The sequence below is a fragment of the Megalobrama amblycephala genome, linkage group LG17 (genome assembly GCF_018812025.1).
Source record: "Megalobrama amblycephala isolate DHTTF-2021 linkage group LG17, ASM1881202v1, whole genome shotgun sequence".
Taxonomy (NCBI): Eukaryota; Metazoa; Chordata; class Actinopteri; order Cypriniformes; family Xenocyprididae; genus Megalobrama; species Megalobrama amblycephala.
This window is the reverse complement of record NC_063060.1, coordinates 17,915,417-17,929,055: the sequence shown is the minus strand read 5'-3', so window position 1 is coordinate 17,929,055 and position 13,639 is coordinate 17,915,417. Positions and strand designations below refer to the sequence as shown.

Sequence of the window (13,639 nt, the reverse complement as noted above, 5' to 3'; positions counted from 1 at the left end):
ATTGTTAAAGTTACAAAAGTTATTCAGTCAAGATCAGTGAGTGATTTTCTTTTTCTTTTTTTGTTCTTTGATTAACGTTAAAGGCAGAGACTACAGCAGGTTTATTAGGATGCTGTCACTTTAAAACCTCATGCAGGATCCAATATAGCCTACTAGTGATGCAACTAAATGAAAATTCAGGGCAGAGACTGAAAATTCAGGATGCACTTGGCCGAGAACTGAAACATAATAATAATAATAATAATAATAATAATAATAATAATAATAATAAATATTCAATTAATTATTCAAACTTATTTAATAATCAACACTCAAATAGCTAAAACTGAGTTGTTCTACATTATTTGCTTTTACATTGTATATAGGGCATTTTTTATAATAACTTTTAATAACTCAGAACTGTTTCTACTCCAGTTTGTTGGTAAAATATACACTTTTCAAAGACAATAAACTGTAATAACTTGTTTTCATGACAGATTTATTTAAAAACATGAAATAATGAATGACATCAATGATAAGTAAAAATATAATTAATACAGTGCATATAGCAAAATGCTCTTGTCAATATATATATTTTTTGTAGCTAACTAATAGGCCTAAATTTATGGATATTAAATAGCTTTCTTGAGGTAAATGTAACTTTAAGTGACATTATGAACTGATTAAGCGATTACACGAGACAGGATTCATTTCGGTAAGTTGTAATGGATTTTCAACATACCTTCTGGTGTTCATCCATGTTTATTTTGTGATCTAATAGTAGTAAAAGGGGATGAGATGATCAGTTCACATGCGCTTGGTCCGTGCTGCTGCTTGAACTGCGCTACAGAGATCTGCCATGCCATAGGCTATCTGAGCGCCAAAACGACATTTATTGTTTGAATTTTGTTGATAGTTGAATTTTTTAATTTTGTTTCATATTAAAGGTCCACTGAAGTGTTTTGGAATGTGCAACATTATTCAGTGTGTTGACGTATTTCAACTGAAACAAGAAGACAGGGCAGGATATATCGAATAGTTCCGCCCCTTTTTTTAAAATACGCCAATAGTCACAGAGTTTGTTAAAGCTTTAGTTTCCTTCTAATCTCTAACCGTTTCTCCTCATCCTCTATACCGCTTTAAAATACAGCATTCTGTGTGGGTCTGATATGTTTTGTGGTACGCCAACTCTGTGCAAATCTGTGATCCATTTTAGTGGAAGTGAGAGACTGTACGTTTTGAATGCTTATATCTCCAAAATGCAAATTTTGTCATTGTTTTGGAACAGCTTATTCATAACCTTAAGGCTAACATATTCATACTAAAAACTAAAAAAACTTAAATTTTGATTTCAGGGAGACTTTAAAAGTAAAAACACAAAGCTTTTTTTGCGATTGGATGGTAGGCACGTTAATGTTTAGTGAAGTTTTGTTCATGCTGCGCATCAAGAGAAAACAGCATAGACTAGTGTCCACACAGCAGACATGTTTTAACTTTATCCACTTTGTATGCACGAAATAGATGCTAAACACAGTCAAAATGTGGCATCGGAGAAGTGCAAATTCCATGTTTCAGTAACTGATTTCGGCCCTCCAAAACTATTTTATCCCAGCTGTTTTGATTTTCGATTCCCAACCCTACTTCAGAACATCATGCTCGTTGTGCGTATCCTGTCCATTCCTGAAGTTCTCACTTTTTCAGTGTGCTGTCACTGGACACAAGTTTTTGCAACAAGTCTTTGCAACATTCCAAAATATGATGCACAGAAAATGTGAAATTGCTGTAAATAATTGTTGATGGTTGTAGGCCTACTTCAATACTGAATTAGTGTGCAACGGTAAATATGATTTATTACTGCAAGTTTGTGTCTGTATTTCTGTGATTGCATGTGATTGTTATTTGATGCATTTATTGCTGTTTGTCATAAATCAACTTGTTTGTCATAAATTCACAACTTCAAAACGTGTTTTGTCTGTTGTTTTGTTAACACATGCTTATGATGCATTAACATCCTTAAACTTCATTGGCCAACAATTGTTCTGAGGATGGCTTCACAAGAAGGCTATCGCTTATATTGATCTTTTTAAGATACTATGAACAATGCTCTCTATGGTAATACAACTCTTAGAGAACCGGTTGTAAAGTGATAGCCTACATAACCTGATGCAATTGTGTAGTCCTTTCTGATGAGAGGTTATGATGAGGTTTTGTTAAATTGCCTAAAACTGTTATATTTTAAAACATTTTAATAAAGCGTTAGTTATGTTATTCCTACAAGGCAATAAAAGGACAACAAGCCATTTCTGTCAATATAAAACTAACTTGAATTGCAATGTGCAATCTTTGTTATGTTAATTATGGATGGGCTGAGATTGCACGTCACGGCGCATCTAATTTCTAAAAATAAAGTTATTTTTTTCTAAGGAAGTGAAACGTGAAGGAAACCGAGAGGTTTATTTAAAGGCTATTTGAAAAAGCAGAAGCTTTAAAAAAAAAAAAAAAAAAAAAAAAAAAAAAAAAAAGGCTAGTTGCTTTCGAAATCGTCTAAAGGTGTAACCTAATGTATTTTATTTCCATAGATATAAATAGGCCTGAACTGTCTAGACTATATCCATGGATACACTTCCGTCTTAACGCCATAATTCGAAGTAACCTACCAGGATCTGAGAAATGTCAAGATTTTCACTGTAAAATAGTCATAATTATATATATATATATTTATTGCCTGCCTGTTTCGCTTTGCTGTAAGGGGTGTGTTCGCGACCAGTAGACTGTTTCCCGGGAAGGAAACTCATTCACAGTCTGTGGGGAAGATAAAGAGCGAAGAGAAAACAGCTCTGTGGGATTGTCGCTCATTAAAAGATTTTTTTTTAAAAATCCGACCTCTCAGAGTGGATTTTAGGGAAAAAAATAAGTTAGGAATAAAACACGAAATCTACGGCGTCAACATCAACAGTACTTCTCTTTGATCATCAGGTGAGTTGGCACATAAAATAGGATGTAAAAACGTATTGTCAGGTAGGCTAACCTGTTTTATTCAAGTCGGAACTAATAAGACAATCGCACTATGATATGTAACAAAAGTAGCATGTTTAACGGTTAAATCAGGTGGTAATAAATCCTTAAAGTAACAGCTTACATCTGTTACAGTATCCATCCCATAGAATTTTCATGTCATTGTTATGTACGTTTATTATGCTATTTCACTACAACTATATTAAGCCAAACTACCGAAGTCTTTAGTATTAGAAAGTAGCACTGATACTAGAAAAATAATAGCATAAATGGTAACACTTTACAATAAGGTCTCATTTGTTAACATTAGTTAATTCATTAACTAACATAAACTAACAATGAACAATATATTTTTTACAACATAACCTTTGTTATGTTTTGCCTAAAATGTTCATAGTGATTCACAGTGCATTAACTAATGCTAACAGAAACAAGTTTGATCTTTAAAAAGAAGTAAATATTGAGAGTAAGATTAACTATGTTTAATAAATGCTGAAGATGAAGATGTATTGTTATTCTTAGGTTAACACATTTTGGTTACTGATGTCAACAATTGAGACCTTATTGTAAAGTGTTACTGAGCAAATTATCAATATAAGTTTCTGTTAATCACATAATTAGAATTCTAAAAAAAAAATATATGAAGATATTCTCAAAAGTAGATGATGTGGTTCATTTAGCAATCCAGTTATTAACTGATTGATTATTTGACAGTATTTTGTGTCCTTCAATGTTAACTATTTGTTTTTTTCTGTATGAATGCATTATGCTGTAATGGTTATTTTATGTACAATAAGCTGCAGTTTATAACTAGATAAAAAAGTTTGAAGACCCCCATCCTCTTCCTTGAAAATGCCGGTCCAGAAAGTTTGAAGTAGTTTTAAAAGTTTGAAGTTTGAAAGTTTAAGTTTTATTAGATAGATTTAGTTTGATAGATAGATTTAGTTTGATAGATTTAGTTTGATAGGTAGATAGATAGATAGATAGATAGATAGATAGATAGATAGATAGATAGATTTAGTTTGATAGGTAGATGAGTTTATGAGTTTTAATTAGATAGATAGATAGATAGATAGATAGATAGATAGATAGATAGATAGATAGATAGATAGATAGATAGATAGATAGATAGATAGAGCAACTAAGTTAACAACAGTCTGAAGGTCTGATCCGAGTTTGGAGTTTATAGAGTTAAAGCTCTAGGAGGAGTTAGAGTTGGTCTCAGAAGAATAATAATAAGTATAAATAGCATTACAGTAAGTTGGCTTTTTTCAAGCAACTCTGTTAGACTGCCGAAATTCTATTCCATACAAGGAAAAAATTCCATGCATGGAAAAAACATACAGGAACATATTTGCTTAACTTGCTTTTCTGGTTTGCATGTTTGCAGAGAGTAATTTGCAGCTGTCCACCATGACAACAAATAATGGTGAGTGTGTCAAAACCTTATCATCAGCAACCTGATCCTGACAGCTTTGTGTTAAATTGCTGTTATACAGTATATAACTCTAAACACCCTGTTCTTTGATACTCTTTAAACCAGGTTACCCCACTGACTTCCAACCACAGAAAAATGCAATTCATTCTGCTCCTCCATATAGCCAGGGACCAGCCCCACCTGGCCACGGTAAGGGATTCTAAGGAAAGTTTGATTTTTCAAAATCGTATCTCACTTTTTCAGATCCTGACGATTAATACGTCATGTTTTTCCTTTCACAAGGTCAAGTGCCCATGATGCCGGTTCCACAGAGACCCGATGGCTGTCCACCAGGACTAGAGTACCTGACGCAGGTAGAGCTTCACTGCTGCACATCAACAGTTCTGTATGATGCCACTGTAGACAATGGATTTTTTTGTCTTGCATGAGATGGTATCTTTTTAAGCTAAGCTTGTGTTAGTTTTGTGGCTTTAAAATAATTATAGAAATGCCCCACTTCTTTGAAGAACTGTGTATTACTAGAGAAATACTTTCGAAACACTACCATCCATCCATGCCTTTCAAAGTCCTAAATATGGTTTTCAACATTTATTCCCTTTTTACAACACAGATTGATCAACTTCTTGTCCACCAGAAAGTTGAGCTAGCTGAAGGTAATACTGTGATGTTATATCCACTGATATTACTTAATATTTTGAATGTGTTTAAATTTAAGGCATATTACCTTTCTATAAGTCCCATCCCTATGGTAACTTTTGCTTGATCATATAAGCTTTACACAACACCCCATATAGGATTGAACTGAAAATTTCCATGAACAATGTGATTTTTAATAAAATGAATGTTTTCACAGAATAATACAAATGTAATTAATATATCGTCATAGAGACTATATGGTGGGCTCATTTTACTCGGCATATCAAGTAGCCAATAAGTATTGACACCAGTTAGCACCCTAGCAACCATCCCATAGAATTCCATTGAAAAAAGATGAGAGGGATATCTTTGTATCAGAACATCATAGAGATAAGGGGGTGGGATGTTTGGACTCAGACTGGCAATTAGTTTTTAAATATCACCCTAGCAACCATATAGTAAAATAAGCCAGCCATATATCGGCATCAGAACATTGTAGAATCACGTTGTTGATTTGTTTGTTTGTTTTGATTCAAACTGGCAAATAGTCTTTAAAAATCTCCTCTAGTCACACCCTAGCAACCATTTATAGCACCTTAGCAACCGTATGGTTATATCTTTGCACCAGGACATCATAGAGACACTGTAGTTGGTTCTTTTGATCTAGACAGTTATCACCATGCAAACACTGCAGCCACAGCCTAGCAACTGCCTAGCACAGCTATTGCAACCACCCAAAACACCTTAACAACTGCCTAGCAATACCCTAGCAACCATTCAGAACACCCTAGCAACTGCCTAGCAGCCACATAGCAATGCCCTAGCAACCACCTAGAACACCCTAGCAACTGCCTGGCAACCACATAGTATCTATCGAGTATCGAGCACCACTCAAATATTCTTCAGAAAATGTACATATCTAGTCTTTAATTTATATTTTTATTTATCACTTATTTATTTATTATTTATTTTATTTTATAGAAGGTGAAAGAAATCCCAGCCACAATGTTTTACCTTATTTTGCTTAGAAACTTCAGTAATATTAATCTGTATTATTAATTTTTCAGTAATCTGTAATTTTAAACTATTCAAACACACAGGACTTCCATAGAATTATAACTGAAAACAGCTTGTCTAATAACATGGCATATGGCTACAGTTAATGAGGTAGGATTGGGTAGTAACATTTTTAAGGCGGGGATTAAAGATGGGACAGTTAATGCAGTGCACACAATTTGACAAATACACAGATCTTTATTTTATAATTTTATTTTTATCGTGTTATTGTTTTATATTACAGTTATATTGGGCTGGGAGACCAATAATAAGTACATGGTGAAGAACACTATGGGGCAACAGGTGTTTTATGTCACTGAGGAAAACGACTGCTGTAACAGACAGTTCTGTGGACCATTGCGCTCATTCGTCCTCCATGTTCAGGATAACTTGGGACAGGAAGTGATGACGCTCACACGCCCTTTGAAGTGTGGAAGCTGCTGCTTCCCCTGTTGCCTGCAAGAGGTAAAACATATTTCTGTTCATTACTTAATTAGTTTATTCAGGTTCCAAATCCTTTGATTTGAATGTCAGGCTTAGTGGATAAAGACAAGGCTGGTTGATGAAAGACTGTAGGTTCAAACCTTAGAAGCAGTGATTCAAGAACTATTATCATTATGATATTATTGTAGAAAAAAATAGGTTTTAGATTAAATTAAGATGAAATTAGATTGATTCAGTTCATTATATTTTGAACTTTATTCAAAAATATGTAGCATAAATAGTGTCAAATAGTATTACAATTGAAACCTGTTGAAAAGAGAACTGTTATTATTAATTTATTATCAATGTTGAACTGCTTAATTTTTGTGGAAACTGTGATACAATTTGTTAAGTTCAGAAGATTTGAAATAATTTTTTTGTAACATTATAAATGTGGCACATTCGTGTATTTGTCAGACCGTAAACAAACCCGTCGCTACTACAACTGTTAAACTAAAGGCTACTGAGCAAATACAGATGGCAGAGCATTGAATAATATTACATAAAACAAAAAGAAAAAAATTGTCTTGGCCAAAATATTAGAAAATTCGACTCGTCGGTATCTATGAAATAAACATGTTTAGACCACCGGATATAAGTATATTTGGAAACACTTTATTTTACAGTGCCATAGTTACACGTTTCTACATGTATCCATCTACATGTACTTACTATAGTAGTAACAGTAAATGATTCATAATAATAATAGTAACTAACCCTAATCCAAACCCTAACCCTAAGTGTAACTCTATAGTAAGTACGTGTAGTTAATTAATAGTACTCAGTACTTATATGATTACAATGTAACTACGGCACTGTAAAATAAAGTGTAACCGTACATTTTAGCAGGGCTGTAACCACCACAGACATTGAGGGGGACAAGATATTTTCATTTCTTGCACTGCTCTGCTGCACTCCATTACGCAGCGCTCTGTATGGTGTTAGGATGACAAAAAGGTTTAAAAGTTACAATTTAGTCTGGTCTGCCTCAGTGGTCTAACAGCACTTATCAATGTCAAAACAACTGACAATCAAAATCAAAGTAATCAAATCAAAGAAGACGGGCTTTACTGTTCATGGAAGCAGAGCGTGATTTCCAGCGCAAAGCATCAGTTTAACAATGAAAGAGAGTGAGGTAAAATGTAAATAGTGAAACATTTAATACATTTCAACTGTTTTGCAATAAAAAGTTAAATGACCGTCAGTAACATTCAGTGATGCAAACTACTTGACTTTTTTCTCAAATATGGCTATTTTGAATAGAAAATATGCATTTATGTGATTCATGTAATTCCTAACTGAGTGTAATAAGACAAGAAACATTTTACTTTTTCGACATATTACGCATACAAAAAAAGTACACGTGTGCATATTTTAATGCAAATGAATGCAAATAGGTCAAAAATTATTTCCCCAAGTAGAATTAGACCCAACATTTTCCCTCACTGTTCTATTTCTGTATGCTTTGTAAAAAAATTGTTTCCCCCCAATGTTCAAGACAAGGTTACGGCCTTGCATCTTAGATACACAATTTCAGCAGTTTTACCATGAATACAGACAAGTTACCATGATACCACCACCACCACCACCAAAAGAAATTAATTGTGACTGCTTTACTATATTAAAAAAAATTGCTCATTGTGATCCATTTAACAGATGCATCATTTCATGGAAAGTTAGATCAACAGCTTGAACTACAACTGGTGACAGACAATAACAATACAGTGAAATAATCAACCAATTATCTAAAAAAAAAAAAAATAAATCATCATATCTTTAGCCGACTCATGTGTCAAATGTGCCAATTAAAATGTGACTTTGTGAATCAGGCTGTCCTTAAAGTCCCTGTAAAGTCAATTCTGAGAATTCTTTCTAAACACTTTTATAAATGTTACAAATGTATTGCTGAAACACATTACAAAGTCTGTGAATTGAGTAATGCTTAATTGTGAAGTTAGAGCGTTAAACAGTTTTTCACCAAGTCTCTGCTCAGGATTTTTTGGGCGGAGCTAAAACGGGGGTCTAATGACGCACATCGTCCCCCGAGCATAGCCCCTCCCCTAACACTATATAACTGTCGATGACGCACCGAGCGTGGCGCCGCCTCTAACTCTACAGCGGTTCACTCGCTCAATCTCGAGTGTCATTAGTCATACAGCCCATTGCACATTTAGCTAGTAAATGCCTTCGTCACGCAAATGCATATTACATGGTTGTTAAAATATACAATATGCTCGGTCTCCTTATTTAAATTTCCTAAAACGATTATATGAAGGATTCTAAAGTGATCGTTCTACACCGGACAATTTTACAAACTTTCATCAGACAGCTGGGATTCACAGATAATCCGCTGTTTTTGGTGAATGTGACTGAACAGACCTCGTCCCCCCCTCCCGCCTCGGCCGTCTTACCGTCCCGACCATAACCGATGATGGGGCCGGATAGAGTCTCTCCCGTCCCGGCCTTCATCCTCCCGTCTCGCGGCGCCGTCATTTGTCGACTCGACAACAGTCCGGCAGTACGTGCCCAATGAGTGTAAGTTGTCGTGTGTGCTTATGTTATAATTAGTAGGTAGTCCACAGTAACTCTACTAAAATGTGCAACCCTCTAACGTGATTCTTTTGTTTATATGCATCAGTATGTTTGACTCATTAGACAAGTAAGTTGAGGCTGCAGCTCTCGCGAGTGGGTGTGGTTTCAGCACCGACAGCGGACACGCCCCCAGCGTTTGAGAGCAGAGAGCGCTGCCTATTTTTTCGAGATTTTGATAACTTATTTCGTTTACTTGCAGATTTTTTTAATGATTCAGATTTGGCTGGGTGGTTAATAACACATTTTTCTGTGGTGTGACAAGCTCAAAACACATACTTTAAAATGACTTTACAGGGACTTTAACTAAAATGTTGCAGCCTAATATTAAAGCTAGAAAGCCTATGCACTTGGTAATTATACATTCATCTTGACTGAGGGGGAAGGATAAGTCCATATGAGGGTGTCCAGTCCTATATCAAAGTGATACAACTTTAGCCTCATTAAAAGAATGAAATTATTGTATACGTTGTCCACCAAATAAAAGTTATGTGGTGCGACAGGGTAAAGAAACATAAAACAGGAAATGAAATCATAGTAAAGACCCCTGCAGACTGTATCAAGGTATACAAGTCTTTTAAAATATCAGATAATTCAACCTTTTAATGACAAGGCAAGGTTAGTTCAAGTTGTAAAATATCACGTGGCATGACTTACCAAAAAATGAATATCATGATTTTAATATATTAATAACAATTTATGATATTTGTAAAACATACTCCTCACTCATTTTTGAACACTCATGGACACTCTTAAAGGGTTAGTTCATCCAAAAATGAAATTTCTGTCATTAAGAACTCACCCTCATGTCCTTCCAAACCCGTAAGTCCTTTGTTCGTCTTTGGAATGCAAATTAAGAAATTTTTGATGAAATCAAGTTTTTTTTCATCCCCCACAGAAAGCAGTGAAATAACCGTCATTCGAGGCCCAGAGAAGTAGTAAAGGCATCGTTAAAATAGTCCATGTGACTGCAGTGGTTCAACCGTAATGTTATGAAGCGACGAGAATACATTTTGTGCACAAAAACAAAACAAAAATAATGACTTTTTTCCAACAATTTCTTCTCTACCCTGTCAGACTTGTACGCAGTTGACGCAGCTCAGCGCTTATGTCCGAACGGCAGCTCAGTATTGGCCAGCTCCTGCGTCAGCATCACACGTATGCGTCGTTAGATTTAGCTAACAGAGTCGGCCAATACTGAGCCGCCGTTCAAATGTGAACATGGAAGCGCTAAACTGCGTTCACTGCGTCAAGTGCGTACAAGTCTGACAGGGTAGAGAAGAAATTGTTGAATAAAGTCTATATTTTTGTTTTGTTTTTGTGCACAAAAAGTATTCTCGTCACTTCATAACATTAAGGTTGAACCACAGTAGTCATGTTGACTATTTTAACGATGCCTTTACTACTTCTCTGGACCTCGAATGACAGTAATTTCATTGCTTTCTGTGGGGGATAAAAAAATGAAATAATAATAATAAAAAACTTTGATTTCAACAAAAATATCTTAATTTGTGTTCCAAAGATGAACAAGGAACAACATGAGGGTGAGTAATTAATGACAGAAATTTAGCCTATGCATGTCATGTTTGACTGTAAAATGAGGAAGTTTTCTGTTACATTTTCAAATGACAATTGCATGATGGGTAGACAGCCATGCCACCATCAATTGTCATGCTTGTGATTTAATTAAAGGTGCCCTAGAACTTTTTTTTTAAAGATGTAATATAAGTCTAAGGTGTCCCCTGAATGTGTCTGTGAAGTTTCAGCTCAAAATACCCCATAGATTTTTTTTAATTCATTTTTTTAACTGCCTATTTTGGGGCATCATTATAAATGAGCCGATTCAGGGCTGCTGGCCCTTTAATTGCTCATGCTCTCCGCCCACGGAGCTCGCGCTTGCCTTAAACAACATAAAAAAAGTTCAAACAGCTAATATAACCCTCAAAATGGATCTTTACAAAGTGTTTGTCATGCAGCATGTCTAATCGTGTAAGTACAGTGATTATTTGAATGTTTACATTTGGTTCTGAATGAGTTTGATAGTGCTCCGTGGCTAAAGCTAACATTACACACTGTTGGAGATATTTATAAAGAATGAAGCTGTGTTTATGAATTATACAGACTGCAAGTGTTTAAAAATGAAAATAACGACGGCTCTTGTCTCCGTGAATACAGTAATAAACGATGGTAACTTTAACCACATTTAACAGTACATTAGCAACATGCTAACAAAACATGTAGAAAGACAATTTACAAATATCACTAAAAATATCATGTTATGAATCATGTCAGTTATTATTGCTCCATCTGCCATTTTTCGCTGTTGTTATTGCTATTGCTTACCTAGTGTGTTGATTCGGCTGTGCAGATCCAGACGTTAATACTGGCTGCCCTTGTCTAATGCCTTTCATAATGTTGGGAACATGGGCTGGCATATGCAAATATTGGGGGCGTACACCCTGACTGTTACGTAACAATCGGTGTTATGTTGAGATTCTCCTGTTCTTCGGAGGTCTTTTAAACAAATGAGATTTATATAAGAAGGAGGAAACAATGGAGTTTGAGACTCACTGTATGTCTTTTCCATGTACTGAACTCTTGTTATTTAACTATGCCAAGGTAAATTCAATTTTTGAATCAAGGGCACCTTTAACAGCTTATGCCACCTTGTGAGTAATATTAAAGATCTACTATATTTCAAAGATAGTTATGCCTAAACTGCTCAAGTTGCTGCTGATGTATCTTTTGTCTCCCTATTAGCTTGAAATCCAGTCTCCACCAGGCAACCCAATTGGATATGTGATCCAGAATTGGCATCCTTTTATTCCAAAGTTTACCATTCAGAATGAGAAAAGGGAAGCAGTTCTGAAGATCGTGGGGCCATTCTGTTCCTGCAGATGCTGCGCTGATGTGAACTTTGACGTATGAACAATATAAGACAGAAATATTGATGATAGTTTTGATCATTTGACTTAACATGTTTGAAATATTTCTCCATTTTGTCACCCATACTTCCTCTTTCAAATGAGAAGATCAAAAAAACAAATGAACATGTGATCCTATCAAATTACATACCACATATCATTTTACATGATCATAAATAATTATTTATTTGCTTCTAAACAGGTTTTGTCAATGGATGAGTCAACAAAGGTGGGCAAAATCTCTAAACAATGGACAGGTCTGGTGAGAGAATCTTTCACTGATGCAGACAATTTTGGAATCTCCTTTCCTATGGATCTGGATGTGAAGATTAAAGCAGTTCTTTTTGGAGCATGTTTTCTCATAGTAAGCAAAAATGGGTCATTACTGTATGTCACCATTTTTCTTGTTAGACCAGTTTTCTAATCTTCCTCTATAGGCTCTTTGTTTCAGCATAGTGAATAATCTGATATTCTTGTTCTCTTGTAGGACTTCATGTTCTTTGAACACAGTAAATAAACGATAGTTGTCTGGATGTCATGTAAGTACACATATTGCATTTGAGGATATTTTAAAATGCCCACGATTTGACGGAACATAGTTGTAACTCTTGTCTTTCAATTAATATTTCAGGTTGAATTTTGAACTCCTTATTCTGAACATGGATTCAAATGTGGATCACTCTGCTAAAAAATTATATTACACACATTAGTGTACATGATATTATATAGTCTTTTATTAATATTCTTGAGCCACCACTAGGTGACAGCAATACTCTTTTCAATAATGTTGAGATGTTCTAGCTATCAACAAAGTACCTGCTCTATGGATGGTTTTGCTAAACAATTAACTATCTTCAAAACTTTAAGGCATTTTTATAAACAAACCTGTAACAAGCAAAATGATTGATTAAATTTTACTCTCGATTTTTGTTTTTTTGGTCAGCAGTTTTCTGTCCATTGCTAAGATATAATTTCATCCATTCTGCAGTGAAAAAAGAGTAATATCTACATTAACTGATTTTATTCATGTCAAAAATATTATTTAACATCACCGAATCAACCTATAAATACATTAATGTATACAGAAAAGTATTTTTATGGGTTAAATCAGGTAGAAATAGCTATTTAAGCAGGCTACCACTTTTTACAGTCTATGCATAACTAATCACTGGAGGTGCATTATATATTCAAGTATTTCAGATTAAAATGCAGTTAACATAAACATATCATAAACATAACTGTGTAATTATTCTCATTATTCTAAATAACATCCACAGTTTTATTTAGCACTTACTGCCTTTTTCCCAGTTGAAATGCTCTTTAACTCCTCATTATGCCTTCTTGGAAGTTAAGGAGGCATTAGATAATGAATAACACTTTTACTTTTTTACCTTTGCTTTCTTGTTATTCAAGTTTTAATGTTGCTCAGCAACAACACCTTATTTATACACCATAAGGATGCTGTTTGCTGCACTCAGGAGGAAACATTTGAAATGATCCTTGAAAAAAGTCCTTAGCC

At 34.7% G+C, this 13,639-nt stretch overlaps 1 protein-coding gene across 1 annotated transcript; it reads left to right on the top strand.

The window, feature by feature from the left end:
• The first annotated feature begins 2,572 nt into the window (after window positions 1-2,572).
• si:ch211-71m22.1 (uncharacterized protein LOC100149582 homolog) lies at window positions 2,573-13,044 on the top strand. The gene is made up of 10 exons (XM_048164124.1): window positions 2,573-2,955; window positions 4,385-4,423; window positions 4,538-4,621; window positions 4,715-4,785; window positions 5,043-5,085; window positions 6,369-6,589; window positions 11,957-12,118; window positions 12,323-12,484; window positions 12,608-12,659; window positions 12,752-13,044. The coding sequence occupies exons 2-9, from the start codon at window positions 4,408-4,410 to the stop codon at window positions 12,635-12,637; spliced, it is 789 nt and encodes a 262-aa protein (XP_048020081.1). The 5' UTR covers window positions 2,573-2,955; window positions 4,385-4,407; the 3' UTR covers window positions 12,638-12,659; window positions 12,752-13,044.
• The last annotated feature ends 595 nt before the right edge of the window (window positions 13,045-13,639 follow it).